Source organism: Nanorana parkeri, unplaced genomic scaffold (assembly GCF_000935625.1).
Source record: "Nanorana parkeri isolate BGI_ZX_2015 unplaced genomic scaffold, ASM93562v1 scaffold38, whole genome shotgun sequence".
Lineage (NCBI taxonomy): Eukaryota > Metazoa > Chordata > Amphibia > Anura > Dicroglossidae > Nanorana > Nanorana parkeri.
Window position 1 is genome coordinate 1,112,884 of NW_017306306.1, and position 20,433 is coordinate 1,133,316.

Here is a 20,433-nt window from a genome sequence, read left to right on the forward strand (position 1 = left end):
GGAGCCGCTGTCCTCCTGTCGGTTTCAGGACGGCAGCGGCTCCTCCGCCGTCCATTTTTTTTCGGATCCCCGCTGCCTCAGCCCATACAAGCGGGGGAGAGCAGCGGGGATCCGGGCCCCCCCAGTGCCGCAGGCCCCATAGCGACCGCATCGCTCCCAATGGTGGTAGTTCCGCCACTGGTCCTTTGGGTTTCAGAGTATTAAGGGCAAAAATCCATCTAGACTCATTTTGTGATCTTTTTTTCTTTAAATTACCCCCCTCTCCAGTGTTTATTTACCTGATCTATTCCGACAATTTTCAGACCTTTGGGGCTTTTGTTGTGAAAGAGTTTGAAGTGCTTTGATACATTATGATTTGTGTCACTTCTTTCGAATCTTTAACGGTCTGGTCGTCTTTCCCACATACTGGAGACCACAAGGGCACTCCAGTAGGTAGGTCACGAACTGAGTATCGCAAGATATAAATTCTTTGATAGTAAATATATTTCCATTGTTATTAGATTGCTTCCTTCCTTCCTTCGTGTTTCTTCCTTCCTTCCTTCGTGTTTCTTCCTTCCTTCTTGTTTCTTCCTTCCTTCCTTCTTGTTTCTTCCTTCCTTCCTTCTTGTTTCTTTCTTTTCTTTTTTTCTTTCTTTCTTCCTTCCATTTTTTTCCTTTCCTCTTTCTTTCTTCTCCCTCCGTCCTTCTCCTTCTTCTTCCTTGTCTTCAGATGTTGGTTACTTTGTTGATTCCATCAGGTGCTATGTTGACAGGTGGACTATGCCAGGTTACCAGCTCACACGTTGCACAGATACTATTTGCTTCTCTTCAGAGGACTATCTGACTTCAATGTGAAGCTGATTTGCTTTGTATATTCTGTTATTGATTATCAATTTGTACTGCTCTGTGCCTTGCTTGTGCTAGGTTATCCATTCCTTCAGATTATTGGCTTTTGTGACTCTGACCAGAGCTGACCAGGACTAAAGGCAATGCACTGCATTATACCTTGTTCCGTATTTCTGTCAGCAAACCTGCAACGTTTGTGGCGCAAAGTTTGCAAAATCTGCACATTTGTGCGATTTTCTGTTAACCTTTGGTTGTGGTGAATGTGAACCTCTTACGAGCATGCCACAAACCCGCCGACAATCGTCGTGCGACCTTACAGTAGCAGAGGTCGCACGCCTTCCATACACCATGCGATTATCGTACGATCGCGCGATTTCCCGTGATTATCGTACGCAAGCTGTATGGGCACCTTTAGAAAGTCAGAGTATTTCAGAAGTAAAAATGGGCAGAGGTTCACCAATCTGTGAAAAGCTGCATCTAAAAACTGTCAAACAATTTCAGAATAATGTTCCTCAAAGTAAAATTACAAAGACTTTAAATGTATCGTCATCTACAGTACATTATATCATCAAAATACTCAGAGAATCTGGAGAAATCTCTGTGTGCAAGGGACAAACAATATTGGATGCCTGTAATCTTCGGACCCTCAGATAGCACTGCATTAAAACATGATTCTGTGATGGACATCATTGCATGGGCTTAGAAATACTTCCAAAAATCACTGTCTGTGGACACAGTCCGCCGTGCCATCCAAAAATGCCAGTTAGAGCTTTATCATACAAAGAAGATGCCATATCTGAACATGATCCAGAAACGCAGCTGTCTTCTCTGGTCTAAAGCTCATTTAAAATGGTCTGTCGCAAAGTGGAAAACTGTTCTATGGTCTGACAAATCTAAATTTGACATTCTTTTTGGCAACCATGGGCGCTGCGCCCTCCAGACTAAAGAAGAGAGGGACCTTCCAGCTTGTTATCAGTGCTCAGTTCAAAAGCCTGCATCTCAGATGGTATGGGGGTGCATTAGTGTGTACGGAGTGGGCAGCTTGCACATCTGGAAAGGCACCATCAATGCTGAAAGATTAATCCAGGTTTTAGAGCATCAAATGCTCCCATCCAGACAATGTCTTTTTCAGGGAAGGGCTTTTTATATTTTAGCAGGACAATACTAAACCACATACATACTGCATCTATGACAACAGCATGGCTTCATAGTAGAAGAGTCCAGGTGCTTAAATGGCCTACCTGCAGTCCAGACTAGGGATGCACCGATATATCGGCCGCCGAAACATATCGTCCGAAAATGGCACTTTTGGCTAAATGCTGAAAGTGCCATATTCCTGCCGTTTTGTCGGCGCAGCCGTGATTTCTTTCCTCCCCGCTGGGCGCTGCTCTTTGTCCCAGCAGGAAGGAGAGAAAGTGACAGCCGGCCGAGCGCTCCGGGAGGAGACCGCCGTGAGTGGCCGGTGTCTCTCCTCCCGCATCGCTCAGCCACCTATCACAGTCCGGCAGAGCGGTGTTGGGGCGGAGACAGACCGCGCTGTCACAGGAGGCTGAGCTCTCCTCCCTGCTCTGCTCGCTCAGCCTCCTGGGACAGCGTGTACCTTTCATCTACTGAAAATATTTGGTGTATCTTGAAACAAAAAATGCAACAAAGAAGACCCAGGACTGTTGAGCAGTTAGAATCCTATATCATGCAAGAATGGGACAACATTCCTCTCCCAAAACTCCAGAAACAGGTCTCCTAAGTTCTCAGACATTTACAGAGTGTTGATAAAAGAAGAGGGGATGCCGTGGTAAACAAGGCCTTGTCCCAACTCTTTGGAGACGTGTTGCTGCCATCAAGTTTAAAATTACCCTTTTTTTTCTTAATATAGTAAATTTTCTCAGTTTAAACATTTGATATGTTTTCTATTTTCTATTGTGAATAAAATCTGGGTTTATGAGATGTGCAGATCATGTGCAGTTTTTATGTAGATTTTACACAGCGGCCCAATTCTTTTTGAATTGGGGCTGTAGATAGATAGATAGATAGATAGATAGATAGATAGATAGATAGATAGATAGATAGATAGATAGATAGACGGTAGAGGGGGCCCATTACCCGCCTAACCAAAGTTTTGTTGAAATGGATTGCTGTATTTCACTATTCTGTTATTTTAAATCTTGATTGTTCTCTAGCAGAATAAACATTACTCACCTTAATTTACAAATTCCATCTGGATTTCATATCTGGCTATGCTTCTGTTGTGAACTACTCCTAGCGTTACTTTTTTTAATATCTCCTGCTCATTCCTAATCACTTTTAATGTACACGGGTGCTACTCACACTTCTTGATTAATTGACTTTTCTGCTGAAAATCACTCCTGGGATGGACTCCAATCTCAATAAAAATGAATAAACTAAATATGAGATTGTAGTCCATCCCGGGAGTGAGCTTGGAGCGGTGACTACTTTACAACACACACAGGGACCATGGGGAACACAAGTAGTCCCCCTCCAGAAGGAAGGACAGTGTCAGCACCAATTCAGAGATGATTTGAGGATCTACAGCCGAGTGATACACAAATAAGATACATTTCTGTTAATAGTTAAGGTACTTGTATGTATTTTTAAGAGTTTGGTATCACTTTAAGGCTTGTCATGTTTGGAATGTATTTATCCAACACAACCCCATCTTTTATAGTTTACAAAAAAACACGAGTATTATATCGTGCTTGTGTGCACTAAAATTCATTTTAGTGGTTTTCTTTTCCCTAAAAATATTGATTTCATAATTTGCACAAATATTGTACAACATAAAAAAAACACAACTAGCATTTTTGTTGTGCAGGGCCTCTGTGTTCAGAAAATATATAATTGCATGGAGGTTTTAGGGCTTGTTCACACCGCACAGCTGCTGGTGTGCATGTACCTGGACAGTGCCGATGCTCTTCATCAAGCCCTTCGAATGATCATTATTATTATTATTATACAGGATTTATATAGCACCAACAGTTTGCGCAGCACTTTACAATATAAGACATTACAATCACAATACAATTAAGGACAAGATGGTAAGGAGGGCCCTGCCCCTGAGGGCTTACAATCTAAAAGGGAGGGACAAGTGATACATGAAGAGGTAGCTGTGTGAGGATGAATGTATGAGAACGTGATGGTTCAGTGGTTTGGTTGAGGTGGGATAGGCTTCCCTGAAGAGATGAGTCACCTAAAGGCAGTCAGAGTGGGAGATAGACGGATAGGTTGGGGTAGAGAGTTCCATAGGATGGGAGAGACTCTAGAGAAGTCCTGGAGGTGAGCATGGGAAGAGTTGATGAGGGAGCTGGAAAGCAGGAAGTCTTTTGAAGAGCGGAGAGGACGGTTAGTGTGATATTTTGAGACAAGGTTGGATATATAGACAGGGGCAGAGTTGTGAATGGCTTTGTAATTGGTTGTTAATATTTAGAATTTTATTCTTTGGGCGAGTGGAAGCCAGTGCAACTCCAATGAGGAGGGAGTTGTAATAGTCAAGACAAGAGATAACAAGTGAGTGGATGAGTAATTTTGCGGTTTCGTTGGTATGGAAGGGGCGTATTTTGGAGATGTTACGAAGGTGGAGGCGGCCATTACTCCAGAACATAACATGGCAAAATAGACCAGATAACAAAGAAACACATTGAACAGGGTGTACGTTCTCCTTGCAGTGTACGACGCTCTGGGAAAACCAGGAAGCAGCTTACTGACCGGAAATGTGGACAGACTGGGGTCCTTCAGCGAGTGCCTCTCAGTAGAAGATCCTCAAGGAAACTTCAAGGGAGAATACTGCAAGCTGCACGTGGAGCAGGTACGGGACTCCTTCCTTAGTTACACTAGACATCTGACATGAAGATGGCCAAACTGTGTAGGCTTGTTACCGCAGGATAAAAGTCACAAAATGTGCCGGTCCTTTAAATGAGTCAGTCCATCAGGCATGGAATACTCCAATCATAACCATCTCTCTACCTTTCATTACACCCCCCAACCTCCCCCACCTTCCCCAGAGCACACTGCAAACCCCCAAGCTCACAATTCTATAGCCCGCCTTCTATAGCCAGAGTCTTTCCTCCTGTGAATTCTTCTGAACGTTCATTTTTGTGCAAATATATGCAAAAAGTTATTCACAAAAGAGCCGAAGGATCCAGACATAGCTTCGGCTGATCCTTCGGATCTCTTCGGCCACCGGAGCCCTTTGGTTCAGTCGAAACTAAGGGCTGCTGAAAGGGCTATTCATAATAGCCTGAGGTACCGAGCAGAATAGCCGAGCTGAATGCCGCTATCCACTCACTGCCTTTCGGCCCCTATGAGAAAAGGGGTGAGTGGCAGTAAGGGAGCTGATGGAGCTTTGGCTCAGCTGATCCTGATGTTGGATCGGCTGAGTCGAACTCCTTCTGCACTTCGGCTCAACTGATGTACAATGTACGGCTGATTTTAGCCGATGTACAGCTGAAATCAGCCGTACAAGACTGAAGTGAATAGCCGAACAGCTCACTTCACTTCGGCTGAGTTATATCCCCCTAAGTTTTTTTTCTTTACAAGTGCAATGTAATTTCAAATGTTTTGGTGTAATATCACCTATGGTCACTATATGGAGCTGAGGGGCATAGGAAAGAAGTATTTATTATGGCCACAAGATGGCGCTAAATGAGCATAGTAAACACCCAACTCCTGTAGCCAGAGCTGTTCGCCCTGTGAATTTTTGTAAACATGCATTTTGTGCGAATATACAGTATACAAAAAGCAACGTTATTACATTTTTTTCTTCTTTACAAGTACAATGTAATTTTGAATGTTTTGGTATAATATCGCCTATGGCCACTAAATGGAGATAGAGGAGCATAGGAAATAGGTATTTAGGCCACTGGAATGAGCCGAGGAGCATAGGAAGTAAGTATTTATTTATGGCCACTAGATGGGGCTGAGGAGCATAGGAAATAGGTATTTATGGCCACTAGATGGGGCTGAGGAGCATAGGAAAAAGGTATTTATGGCCACTTGATGGGGCTGAGGAGCATAGGAAGTGTATTTATTTATGGCCACTAGATGGAGCTGAGGAGCATAGGAAATTGTATTGCTGCACCACGCTACATTTATAACAATTTATTTATTTCACATTCACTTGTTTTTATTTTACAGGAAGGAATAAAGTTTGTGATTGGGATATGCGTCCCTGATTCTTGTTCTAGCCAAGAGATAACCTCATTGGCCTCTATAGGTACTTAAACAGTGTGGTAATTCAAGGCTGTAACTATGTGTGATGGGGCTCTATAACAAAACCATTAAGGGGCCACTGTGTCTACCTAATCTGCATCCCAAAGGCATTTATGTTAGTTATGTATTATACTGATTTAGGGTTCCAAACTTAATGTACGCTATATGTATTCACCAAATGGTATTGTGACCTTTATAAATCACTGTGTAGCCAGACATCTCTGGGGCCCCAATGCTTCTGGGCCCCATCACAGGTGCATGTTCTTGTACTTGATACTAAGAAAGTGGTCCTGGTATTTGTATGACTGTCAAAGGTACACCTTGTATATATTGGTTTCCTGTATTTATGCCTCCATTACTTCTTCCAATATTATACCATCTACCTGTGTGATCCCTTCTATACCACTCTTCTGTCATCCTAAGTATTCCACTCCCCTTTATTGCGTCTTACTTACCCCCAATGTTTCCTGGTTTGCTTATCCTGTGCTCACACTATCCCTCCTTTCCAATGTTTTCCTGATGTTGCTTATTCAGTGCCCACGCTATTTCACTTCACAATGGTGTTGCCTTTTCTGTGCTCACACTAAAGCTCCTTCCTGATGTTCCTCTGGTGTTGCCTATTCTGTGCCGACACTATCTCTCCTTCCCAATGCTCTCCTGGTGTTGCCTATTCTGTGCCCACACTATCTCTTCCTTCCTGATGTTCCTCTGGTGTTGCTGATTCTGTACCCACGCTATCCCTCCTTCCTGATGTTCCTCTGGTGTTGTCTATTCTGTGTCCTCATTATCCATCCTTCCCAATGTTCTCTTGGTGCTGCCTATTCTGTACCCACACTATCCGTCCTTTCCAATGTTCTCTTGGTGCTGGCTATTCTGTACCCACACTATCCCTCCTTTCCAATGTTCTCTTGGTGCTGGCTATTCTGTATCCACACTATCCCTCCTTTCCAATGTTCTCCTGGTGTTGTTCATTCTGTATCCACACTATCCCTTCTTCCCAATGTTCTCTTGGTGCTGCCTATTCTGTGCCCACACTATCGCTTCTTCCCGATGTGCTCCTGGCATTGCCTATTCTGTGCCCACATTATTCCTCCTTTCCAATGTTCTCCTGGTGAGGCCTATTCTGTGCCCACATTATTCCTCCTTTCCAATGTTCTCCTGGTGAGGCCTATTCTGTGCCCACATTATTCCTCCTTTCCAATGTTCTCCTGGTGAGGCCTATTCTGTGCCCACATTATTCCTCCTTCCCAATGTTCTCCTGGTAAGGCCTTTTTTGTGCCCACATTATTCCTCCTTTCCAATGTTCTCCTGGTCAGGCCTATTCTCTGCCCACACTATTCCTCCTTCCCAATGTTCTCCTGGTGAGGCCTATTCTGTGCCCACACTATCGCTGCTTCCCAATGTTCTTCTGGTTTTGCCTATTCTGTGCCCTCACTATCGCTACTTCCCGATGTTCTCCTGGTGTTGTCTATTCTATGCCCACACTATCCCGACTTCCCGATGTTCTTCTGGTGTTACCTATTCTGCGCCAACACTATCTCTCCTTCCCAATGTTCTCCTGATGTTGCCTATTCTGTGCCCACATTATCGCTTCTTCCCAAAGTTCTTCTGGTGTTGCCTATTTGGTGCCCACACTATCGCTTCTTTCCAATGTTCTGGTGTTGCCTATTCTGTGCCCACACTATCCCTCGTTCCCGATGTTCTTCTGGTGTTGCCTATTCTGCGCCCTCTGCTATTTCTTTCCAAAGTTTTCAGTGCCTTTGGGCTGTCTGTTAGTGGTCCTTCTAGATCTCGGCATCTTCTGATTGGTGTGACATGTATACTGTGACATATGTATTAGGCATGTGTTGTTCTGGCATTCTGTATTGTCAGGAAATAACACGGTATAAATTAGAATTACCTAACTTCAATCATAATTATTTTCCCAGGCCTGTTCAGATATAAGAGCACGCCATTTCTGGCTCCTCTGCCCTCTTTCATCATCCAGAATGAAACTGCTGTCACCATGGCCAATACAGTCTGCTCCCGAGGCCTCTTCCCAGCTAATACATTCGCCATTATTTGCCTGTAAGTATGAACTCAATGCCACAATAATGTTCTGTAAGCGTCACCGAAATATCAATAATTCTTCTCTGTGCTCCTGGCAGATTCCTCAGTGGGCTGCTGATCATCTTGCCAATAATTGGGTCCGTCTACACTGCAGTTCTTTACTTCAGAGGCTCGTCGCCATTCAGCCAGTGTCAGAGCATCATTCCGCACAGGAAACCGAGAGCTCCAGACCAAGATAAGCCGGCCATTAAATCCGCTTCCCCCCCGGAGGAGGACTACAGTAATAAGAAGACGCCAAGTAATCTACGCGCGATACATAAATACCATTTCACAGGGAATTGCCCAGAGAGTTGGGGAGATTGCTCGGTGCAATTACAAAGAAATACCGCCATTGGCGTCTTTAATACAGACAGACAAAACATCTCCAACAGATTAAAGTGAACCTCTGCTTTACTCAGCCAGGACAAAGCAACAGGTTTTCTTTAATGCCAGCCCCACCAGCAGGTTATTCTTAGCTCCTCTCGACTCCTCTGTTGCTGAGAAAATAAGTATGGAACGCATTGGAATTACTCCCCTGCCTCACACATAACACCCCTGGTACTGGTGATTGGGCACTCAGCCCCCATTGTTGCCACATGAGGGTGATGGGAGCAGGGGGAGCTGAGCTGCAGAGTCACTGTTGGAAGGGGAAGCAGAAGAAGCTGAGCTGCAGAGTCACTGCTGGGAGATGTTGCAGAGGGAGCTGACCTGCAGAATCACCGTTGGAAGGGGGTGCAGAGGAGTAGAGCTGTTAAGCAACTGTTTAGGGGAAGGGGCAGGGGTAGCTGAGCTGCAGAGTTATCGCTGGGAGAAGGGATCAGGGTGATCTAAGTTGCTTAACGACTGCTGGGATGAAGGAGCAGGATGATTTGATCTGCTTAGCTGCTGATTGGATGAAGGAGCAAGGTGACCTGAGTTTCTGAGTCACTTCTGAGATAAAGGAGCAGGTTATCTAAGCTGCTGAGTCACTGCTGGTAGGGGCGGAGCAGGGGGAGCTGAACTACTGAGAGGACAGCTTGGACAACTTCAGTGTTCCTGCTATAAAATTTAAGGATGAATTGCTACATAGTGCCTCAAGCTACAAAGGTTAATAGGGGCTTGTCTTAGGTAATTTACTGTTTGTTTAGAATAAGTAAATACATAAATGTCCATAGGCTGTGCACAGGTTCACTTCCATCAGACCAGTAATTATTATGGATTATCTAAACGTTTTTCTTTAAATTGACTTTGAGTGGCTCCATGTTTTCTGGGCCTCATTTTCATAATTATGCTTCATACAAATTTGCAACTGCGCCACCTGCTGGCTTTAGCCTGCGTCTGCACATTAGACAATGCACAGTGTATGTGCAATGGGGAAATATAACTGCATTCAATTAAGCTCTAAAGATGGAAATCAGGTTTTTACCCCCCTTCGTGTGCCCACGGGTTCCTAAAACAGTTGCATATTTATCGGTGATTGTTTTTAAAAAGCGTTGTATATAAAGTAATCTCATTTTTTTTTAGTGGCCCCGTGAAAGCAGAGCACATATTTTAACATGTGAAATCCCAGAACACTCTTCAGGTACTAAGGAAGAACATTCACCCAGGAATGAAGCCGCTGAAGAAGAAGATAAATGAGGAGGTTATCAGATCTGTGAGGAACCCTTGGAGATCAAATAGATCAGTTGTAATGGAACAAGTAGATTGAAATTACCTGTTTAATGACTCCAAGAAAAAGGCTGGAGGTCATATTATAAACTAATATATATATTTAATACATCTGGATAGTAAAAAGGGCCATGAAATTATTTTTTTTCAATATTGTAATTAAACTTTGACCTTAACTTAGACCAAGCTATGAACATTGAGATATTTCCATATTCTAAACCAGCCTTTCTCAACCAGTTTGCTGTGGTTGAGCCCCCTTTTGGCTTCCTCATGGGTGCCCAGGGCTGGATTTACTCTCTTTGCTGCCCCAAGTCCAGGTTCCTCAATGTGCCCCCCCCTCTCCGCCAACCCCCCAGTGGAGAATGGCAACCAGATGGCAGGGTTAGTTTTAATTTAATTTTTACTTTTTTATTGCTTTTTTTATTTATTTTTTTTACATTTTTATTCATTTATTTTACATTTTTATTTATCTTATGTTTTACTTTTTTTATTTTTTATGTTTTTTTATCTTATTATTTTCAAGCGAGGATAAAGGTACATGGCGGGGATGGGGGGGTTGTCGGGAGGAGGACAGACCTGTAGGCTGCATACAGATAATCTCAACGATATTGCCGAGATCACTTGTAAACGAACCAGTGGCTTCCCCGCTCTACATTTTAGCCTTCCTTGCCCAAAGCAGGGCTAAATGTAGAAAACAACTACCCGCCCGGTGCCCGAAACTGCATGTCCCGTTGGGGGATTCCACACCCCTTCTGGCTTCTGATGTGAAAAGGGGACTCCTGGTGTAAGGGAAGGGCTTCTAATGTGAAAGGGGGCCTATGATTTGAAGAGGGCTCCAGGAGAGGTGGAGGGGGGGCTACTTAAGTGAAAGGGGGGTGCTGATGTTAAAGGAGGGTGGCTCTGATGTGAAGGGAGGGCTCCTGATTTGAAGGGGGGACCCTGATGTGATGGGAGAACCTCATCTGTTTGTGTGTTTTTCTGTGAGGTCTCCATTGAAAATCCATACCACACCTCTATATGGGATAAGGGGCTGCTATGCATTTTGGAGGGGCAACACGTTGTCTTTTTACATTTATGTTTTAGACTGGGGTGCCTCAAGATCTTGCATACTTTTATAGGGTGCCGTGATTTAAAAAGGTTGAGAAACACTGTTCTAAACAAGCAGTAAATAAGATTTAAAATAAACCTTCACTGACCTCTGTAGCTGCAGGCACTCAGCGATCCATCCTCGAAGTTCTTAAAGTAGTTTATAGAGCCCCTTCGTTTAGGAAGATCTCCCCCACCACTGGCCACAGACAGCTTGTTATCTAAGTGTCATCTGTGATGTCTCGGACAGGTTGGTTGTTTCATTACGATGTTGATGGGGTGGGGCGGGGGGAGAGGAACCAGAGAAGGTAAACTAAAAGCAGATTCAACTTCATATTTAAAATACATTGATATTCTTAGCCAGGGCCAAGAGTTGTTATTGTATTATCAGACGTATGCAGCTCCTGCACATAATATAAGTAGAATCTGTTGTGTTTAGCTTGTTTAGGTCATGTGCTGAAGAGTTTCTCATTACAAGAAAATATCCAATCCGTGATGACAGTCACCAGTCAGGAATATCCCACCCTCAATGGGATCCGAGTCCTCAGCCTGTTGTGGATCATTTCCGGGCACACCAGTCAGTTGGCCAGTGTCTTTAATATTGGTATGTACATTATGAGATACATGTATTCATTTATATACACGTCCATACAGCGTGCACACCGCTGTCATACGTAAATCGGAACCTGCACATCTGTGCGGGTACGGGTGTCCGCACTGTGCAGGTTTGGTTGTGCGTATGACAGCGTGTAATTGCATGCAGCCGCGTCCCCCCATAGGGAAGAACAGGCTGCTGCGTGCAATTACATGCAGCATCTGTCCCTTCCGGGATCGGTTCTTTTTACAGGCGTGCAAGCTGTAAGAATGTGCATGCCTGTCTGAATGAGCCCTAATCCATCCACATCTCTACTTTAAGATGGCCATACACCTTACAATTAGGGATGCACCGATACCGGTATTTCGGTATTGAGTACGAGTACCAATATTTTTTTTTCGCTACTCGCCGATACCGAATACCTAGTACCGGAAGTCCCATTCTGTAAGCCAGGCTGCGTGTAATGACTCGCCACCCGGCTTCCCGATTAGTAGGGAAGCCATCCCCATGCTTCTCGTCACTCGGTGATGAGAAAGCACTGAGCTGGCTTTCTGGCCAATCAGGAAGCCGGGCGCTGTGTAATGACTTCCTGATTGGCCGGGAAGCCGACTCCATGCTCCCTCGTTATGAGGTGACGGCTGCACTTACATCTGCTTCCCCATAGACTAAACATGGATCTGGTCCAGTGGCGTAACAATCGCCATAGCGATTGGCATGTGGGGGTGCTGGCTGTCACAAACACAGCTCAGCAGCGGCCATGGAGCATTGCCCCTCATAGCCGCTGCGGAGCTGTGTCAGCTGTGTCAGTGACAGCCAGCCGCTGCGGCAGATGAGGGCGGAGTTTGGAATGGAGGAGGCAGGGCCCGCCTCCTCTTACATCACTGGCCAGCGACCTAAGAGCAGGTGGGGCCAGTGATGTAAGAGAAGGCGGGGTACGTCGATAGCAGAGAAGGCGGGGCCCGGGGACGGAACAGGAGTCGGGGCCCGGCGACCACAGAGGCGCTGACAGGTAAGAGACTCTCCGCTGGGCTCTACAAGTGGCATGACTAGCAATCACGGGGCCCCATACAAAATTTTGCTACGGGGCCCTGTGATTTCTAGTTACGCCGTTGATCTGGTCATTTCAGTTCTTTCCTCCACAGCAAGATGGAGGGAAAAATTGGACAGACGCACATGTCACAGCGGTAACATCTGATATGTACTAATCTGTTCAGGAGGGGACCCCTACACAGATCTCCTGCTGAATGGAACTAAAGGCCCCCGTGTGAAAGGGGTCTTACATTCCCTTTACTGATACAATCTTGCAACCTAATGAGAACAATCTGTAATAAGATTTCTATGATCTTAGTAAATTATGATGTATATTGTCATGATATAAAGATACAATATATAGATATATATATATAGATATATACTGTATATACACGCTGTATATACACACATGGTGAATGTATCTCTTTCGGCAGTAATTATCATATGATATACTGTATTAATATATTTATTGTATAATTACCACATTTTTATATTTTTTATGGAATTATATGTTTACAAATTGATACTTAATATCCTATATGTTTATTATTAACCCTGATGAAGGGGACACAAATCCCTAAAATATGTTGGCTCTCCTGGAACCTTCAATAAACATTTCAACTATACACATTTTCAATACTATAGCATAGGGATGCACCGATACCGACACTAGTATCGATATCGGTGCCGATACCGAGTATTTGGGCACCCGATGCCTAGCCCAATACTTCAGCTTCTGGTGTCAGGAACCCGGGCGGTGAGTCATTACATGCTGTCCGGCTTCCTGATTGGCCCCCTTTGTCACCAAGTGATGAAGGAACATGGAGCTGGCTTCCCGGCCAATCAGGAAGCCGCGCAGCGTGTAATGAATCGCCGCTCAGATTCCTGATGGGTTGGGAAGCTGGCCAATCAGAAAGCCGGGCGGTGAGTCATTACCCGCCCCCTGGCGTCCTGATTGGCCAGAAAGCCACCTCCATGATCACCTGGTGATGACGGCGCATGGAGACAGTGTCACGTACCTGGTTGGAGACTGAATGTGTGAGGAGGCCTCCCTTGCACCTCGTGTCTCGAGGACTCTGGAGTTGGGGGACAGAGTCCAAGCAGAAAGCGAGTGGCACGGGTGCCAGTGGTGATAACACCATGCAAGCTGAAATCCAGGTGCTGTTGCAGACCAGGGCACAATCCCTAATCCAGGTCAAATGAGCCAAGGTCACACCAATCGGGCAGGCAAGGTACAAAGGGATGATGCAGAGGCAAAGTCCAGTATCGATCCGAGGTCAGAAGCAGGCAGCAAACAGGAATGGCCAATGATAATAAATCTGTGTCAAAAGTCAAGCAGTACAAGCAAGGAATCACAGGGGAGCTGAAAGACATTCCAGCAATTTGGAGACAGACTACTTCCCTGCTAATCGGGAAGACAGGTGGCGAGTCATTACATGCCACCTGGCTTCCTTAATAGGATTTCCGGTATCGATATCAGCGAGTACCGCAAAAAAGATATCAGTACTCGATACCGAAAAACCAGGATCAGTGCATCCCTACTATAGCACATTCCTTTAGATACAGACCCTTATTTCTCCTAGCTTATGTGACAAGAGTTCTAGCCTCACCCTACTGAGAATGTTATTTCTGTTTGTGTCCCCGTTGCAGATTTCTCCTCATTTCCTATCTCAGACATCTCAACTCTCCCGGAAGCTCCGGGAGTCTCCTGCTATTAGATAGACTGATAAAACTGTCATCACTGGAACTGTATGGAGAAATCTTTGTAATGTAGCCTTGAATAGAAGTACAACTCTACTGTTGTTTAAACCGCAAAAAAAGTTTCGGTTAGTCATATAAAAGTCACTAAAATTGGTTTCATCATGTGATCAGATCTTAGATTCATTGTTTGTCCCTATGTGTATGGCCAGCATTAGACTACAGAGTCCTTCTATATTATAAAGTCAGACAAACATGGAAATCTGAAAACGTTTCATGGGAAATATTGACTTTGTGTCTTCTCTATCACAGATAATTCCTTTGAATGGAAATCACGAGTGTTAGAGAAGCCAATGTATTTCTACACGCTGAGCGGGCCGGTGTACCTGGGGGTCGATTCTTTCTTCTTTCTCAGGTAAACACAATTACTTCAGCAACAATTCCAAGTTTGCAGAAAATAATACCAATGACAATGTATAAACCTACAGGAGGAAGTTAAATGCCTGCTAGACCGGTGAACCAAATAGCTCCATACTCAATGTCATTAAGACTAAAGAGCTTATCTGTGATTTTCATTCGGGGTGACAGTGCGCAGCCCTATTAGTAATGGAGAGGATGTTGTGTAAAGGGTTAACCGTTTTAGGTTTTCTGGGGTTACCCCAAATGAAAACTTTACAGGACCCCGTCACCAGGCCATTCATTTCACCAAAAATCGTCCCACAAGAATATATGTGCATTAAACATATTATATATCCATGTACCTGAAGTAGCATCCCTTGTGTAGACATCTGGAAGCTTTGAGACTACTTAAGGATGCCACCATCTTGGATGTGATGTCAGAAGTTCCAGCAGAGTCAAGTGACACTCTATAGTATTGCCCTTCACTCCTTCTCCCCTGGCAGCTACATAAAAGGTTATGTAGGGAGGTGAAGGGAGGAGCAGAGGAGCTGTGCCAGCACAGAGAGTAATTAGACACTCCCAGAAAAGGAGAGGGCTACGGCATAGGAGGGAGGGGGATGTCCTAGGGAATTTACTCTCCTGGAGTAGTTACATTTTCTAGCGAGTTCAGTGGCAAGTTATTAGAAAAATCAGTATTGGAAAGGAAAATCACTGCAAGTAAGCACTTCAAATACTAGGGTTTTTTTTACCTGCAATTTTTAAGTCTATGACCGGGTCTCTAAGTAGTCACCCTACGTAGAAGCTGCTGTGTAGAAGACCGAACAACACCTTTATTTATGTAGGGGACTAAGAAAGATCAGGATGCCACATGTTGGCCTGACCATCTTCTATAGTTGTGCCATTGAATTTGTCTTACGAGATGTAATACATCCTGGTATGGGAATGGCCCAGTACAGGACAAGCAGAGCATTGCAGCAGGTGGTGAAAACTGCACAGAGTATTACTGCCATACAGGGCCCAGCAATCTGCACTGCGAGGGTTAAGTACTCCTTTTTGCCAAGGGTAAAAAATAACAAAGTTATACTCAGCCAAGACTCTGAGCCGGCCGGCTATGACAACGCTCCCTCCTGCCCGTCTCCTCCTCCGCTGCATGTCCCTCGGTGTCCTCACGTCCTATACACACTGTATAAAATATGATGACTCAGGGACCTCAGGCCGCTGGAGTGGAGAGGGGAGAGAGGATCCAGAGACTTGTCTAAGTGCAAGCCGTCTCCGAGGATCGGGTGAGTGTAACTTTTTTATTTTTGACCCTGGCCAAAAATGAGCACTTAAAGCTGACCTTTACCCCTTTTGGCTAAAAAACACCTCAGCATACAGCTCTGAATGCAGATATGAAATCATCTTACTTTCATTAGTTAAACAAACATATTTTCATTTTACTTACAATTTACATTTACACCATGAAGGGCTTCCTCCCCCCAGACAGTGCCCCCTGTGTGTTAATCACACGTTCCCATGTGAATAACGCACGTTACCGCACAAAACACCATTAATTTGTTACAGTCATTTGAATGGCACCCGAAACACACCTCCAGGCCACAATGGATTTGACCGCAACGCATGGTAACGCAATACCACTGCCTTGAGAAGAAATAATATGAATTATCAAGCGTTTAAAAAAAATAACCTCCAGGCAGCAATAATAATCCCGTCCTACCCGCAGCAATAATAATTTATTATTTTTGCCCGGGAAGGGGGGTAATTATTATTGCTGCCTGGGGGAGAATTGTTAATAGGCAGGAGTTAATAAAAAAAAAAAAACATGCATTAGTTATTAAACATTATCAGTATCTTCTTTTTACTGTCTTTTCTCTCACCTGTTCCAGCTCCCAAGCTTCTTCCCCTCCTGACATCACTCTGCACGCTGAGGCGGATTGATATCCTCAGCACAGAGACGATCCTGTGCAGGCCGGCACTAAGACTTAATTGTCAGCTGCCGCAGCTCTCCTCCTTTCTGCCCCCCCCCCCCCAAGGGGCAGAACACCAGGGCTCGGTCGCACATGCGATTGCTGCGACCCTGGTAGTTCCGCCAGTGGCCAGAGTTCCAGGAAGTAAAGGGAGATATATTAATCTGCCCTTAGTGAAAATGGCCACTGTGAGAAGGCTGGGGAGGAAAAGAAAAGTAAGGTATGCAAAGAGTAAAAAGCCGGCAATTATCTAGAAGTATGTGTTTGTAGGGTGTCATTACTAAACATTTCTAAAGGTGTCTTTGTTGTTATTTTGAAGATATGGGTAAAGTTTCTCTTTAACTCTTTGACTACCCCCACACTGCAAGGGTTAATAACATTTCTACCCACAGTTCTGCTTTAATATCACTTCATATAACTTTTTAATTCCTCAGGTCCAATTTATTCAAGGCTCAGGCTTATCTAATGACCTGCATGCATGGCCAAGTGCCTTTTCCTTGGTGACAAGTTCCCTTTAACATTTAAATTGTTCTTTGGAACATTTAGTGGCTTTATAAATAGATTTTACTGGCCCTTTAATCTCTTGGCTGACGAGAGCTGTGACCGCCCTACCAGAACCTCGGTATCCGGTTTGAAAGTCCTCCTAATTATGGAGGTTAAGTTGTGGCAATATGTCATTTCTCCCTGGATAACAAGATGAAATCGGGAGCTGAAAGCGTCCCGCTGTTCTGGGCGAAATGGCGATGTATAATATGATAATATCTAACCTGAAATGTCAACAAACTGTCAGTCTAATGGGGTCACGGTGGCAGCAAAAAATCACATACTAAATCCTGATTACTGTTAAGAGGAATGACTTAATTGCAGCGCTCTCCCAGGTGACGGCACCAGCGGGGATCAAGATGGCATTTTGATAAATTTCGCTCAGCTGCTGGGGGACGTTAATGTGATTCTAGAGTACACTAATTAAAATCCCAATAAGGCGGGCTCGGAATGACATAGCCAGGCATTACAAGCGACACAAGCCTTAGGAATCATAATGATTCTTTTTAATATCATGGCCATAAATCTACAAAGGAATGTGCAAAGCAGACGAGGGACTGTGCCGTACTGTGCTGCCACTTTAAATGTCTGGCAGCTGTAGGACCCTGGGTCCGTATATGTGGGTTGCTGGAGTCTGTGGTGAGTCTCTTCTCCTTTCTGTCCTCATGTTAGTTTGTGCCCTTTGTAAAGATTGAGTTTTGGAATTCCAAACTTTTGGCATTCTGGAATTATGGTTTGACGAGTAAAAGTAAAACTATTTATAGCGGTGGAGGTGCTATAGATATAGGGGGCCTCAAGTGCAGCTCCTGACATCACTAAAGGGCCACACATAGAGTATTTAATGCTACAGAAAGCTTTCAGAGACATGCACATGCTACAGGAGATGGTTAGAGACTATGGGCATGCTACAAGAGATGGCCAGAGATAGTAGGCATGCTACAAGAGATGGCCAGAGATGGTAGGCATGCTACAGGAGATGGTCATAGATTATGGAAATGCTACAAAAGGTGACCAGAGACTCTAGGCACGCTACAAGAGTTGGGCAGAAACTGTAGGCATGCTACAGGAGATGACCAGAACCTATATGCAACATGAGCTAGCCAGAGACTGTAGACATGCTGCAAGACATGGCCGGAGACTATGTGCATGCTACAAGAGATGGCCAGAAACAACAAATATGCTATAGGAAATGGCCAGAGACTATGGCTATGTAACAAGAGAGGGCCATACATTGTTGACATGCTACAGGAGATGGCCAGAGATAACAGACATATTATAGGAGATGGCCAGAGACTATGATGCCCATAATCTCTGGCCATCTCCTATAATATGTCTGTTATTATTGTTGCGGGGAAGGGGGGTAATTATTATTGAGAGATGGTCGGAGACGGCAGACATGCTACACGAGATGACCAGAAACTATACGTATGCAACATGAGATGGTCAGAGACTGTTGACATGCTACAGGACATTGCCAGAGACTTTGGGCATGCTACAAGAGATGGCCAGAGACAACAGACATGCTCTAGGAAATGACCAGAGACTATTGGTAAGCAAGAAGAGATGGCCAGAGACTGTAGACATGCTACAGGACATGACCAGAGATAATGGGCATGCCATGACAGATGGCCAGAGACAACAGACATGCTATAGTAGATGGTCAGAGACAACAGACATGCTATCAGAGATGGCTAGAGACTATGTGCATGCTGCAAGAGATGCTCACAGACACAGATATACTATAGGAGTTGTTAGAGACCCGGGGCACATTACACGAGACTGCTAGAGATCACTGCTACTACAACCCTGTTACAAATCCATACTCCCAAATATGAGCTCCCTTTAGCCCCCTTAAAAACTACTTGTGCAGCATTTGATATTTCACCCAGCAAGTTCCATTATGAAAGATCAGAGGAAAAAAGAAAAGGGGACAGCACAAAAAAAAGAAATAAGGCAAGCCATTTACTAGTAGAAGGCAGTCTATAGAATATATTTCCTTCACTGGTTTGATCCAGCACCAAAATACAAACTACTGCCTGCAGGGGCCCCGAGGGCCACACAATAAGTTCCAATAGGCTGCGTGGCAGCCCCTAGGCCACCGATTGAACGCTAGAGACCTATAGTCTTGAGAATGAAGGTTACCCAATCCAGGCAAGATAGGAAATCATCTCAGTTGTGTGGGAGGCCCCAGACACTGTCAAATGAGCACTGTCCGGAGAGGTTAGATAACTTTATACGGGAACTTTTAGTGCTGTGAGAGTGATGCTGGGACTGCTTGGCGCTGATCTCCCAATGCAAACAGCAATGCTTTACTCCTAAGACTGACCCTCTCTGTAACTCCAACACTACCTATAGTCCTCACACGCTTGGTAAACCTAACACTAACCTTGTTTGTAGCTCCAACCCTCATGCTATCCTTTCCTATAACTCTAATGTTAACCCTCCATGTAGCTCCAACCACAACCCTAAAACTGACCCTTCCTACAACCCTAACCCCAAAGCTAACACTAATTCTCCCTATATTCCTAATCCTAACCTAAACAATCTTCATAGCTCTAGTCCCTACTTTAACAGTAGCCATCCGTATAGCCTAATCTCAACAGTAACACTAACTGTCCCAGTGTCCATGTATCTCTAACACTAACTGTCCCAGTGTCCATGTATCTCTAACGCTAACTGTCCCAGTGTCCATGTATCTCTAACACTAACTGTCCCAGTGTCCATGTATCCCTAACGCTAACCGTCCCAGTGTCCATGTATCCCTAACGCTAACTGTCCCAGTGTCCATGTATCTCTAGCCGTTATAAGCTGAACGATCCACTATACATACCGCCAAGCATAAGAGAGAAAACATGGCTTCTTGTTTCCTAACCTATAAAGATCCTTGTGACTCTTCTCAGCATTCCATTCACACACTTCCCTCTGCAGTTCTGTTTCTGAATTATACCATAAATGTCCAAGATTGGCTGAAGAGGGAAGGAAAAATAATGGGGAAAAATATCTGGCCTACCAGTGCCTTTAATGATAGAGCATTTGCTATGACCTGCTTCTGTATTCTAATTTAATTGCAGTGGATTTCTGGGTGCCAAAACCTTCCTAAAGATGACTGAAGATTCTGGAAAAGAGGTAACTCTGACCATGGTCACCCGATACATCCTCAAAAGGTTAAAGAGGTAAGTGCCCTAAAGTCTGTTAGAAACAGGTTATTAAATAACAATAAATAATAATAATAATAATCATCAGTATTTCCGCACTCTGCTAATCTATTTCCCCAAAACCGCAAATGTGCTCTATATTTACCTTAAGAATAGCATTTTCACCTTTTGTATT

At 44.4% G+C, this 20,433-nt stretch overlaps 1 protein-coding gene across 1 annotated transcript in view; it reads left to right on the forward strand.

Annotated features, from left to right (window-relative positions):
* LOC108798499 (nose resistant to fluoxetine protein 6-like) overlaps nucleotides 1–20,433 on the forward strand; it is a 52,777-nt gene that overhangs the window by 2,905 nt on the left and 29,439 nt on the right. Inside the window, exons 2-8 of the mRNA XM_018570265.1 lie at nucleotides 4,506–4,645; nucleotides 5,974–6,052; nucleotides 7,977–8,115; nucleotides 8,196–8,395; nucleotides 11,309–11,473; nucleotides 14,507–14,609; nucleotides 20,175–20,276. Coding sequence (XP_018425767.1) covers nucleotides 4,506–4,645; nucleotides 5,974–6,052; nucleotides 7,977–8,115; nucleotides 8,196–8,395; nucleotides 11,309–11,473; nucleotides 14,507–14,609; nucleotides 20,175–20,276 — 928 coding nt within the window. The remainder of the gene's footprint in view (nucleotides 1–4,505; nucleotides 4,646–5,973; nucleotides 6,053–7,976; nucleotides 8,116–8,195; nucleotides 8,396–11,308; nucleotides 11,474–14,506; nucleotides 14,610–20,174; nucleotides 20,277–20,433) is intronic.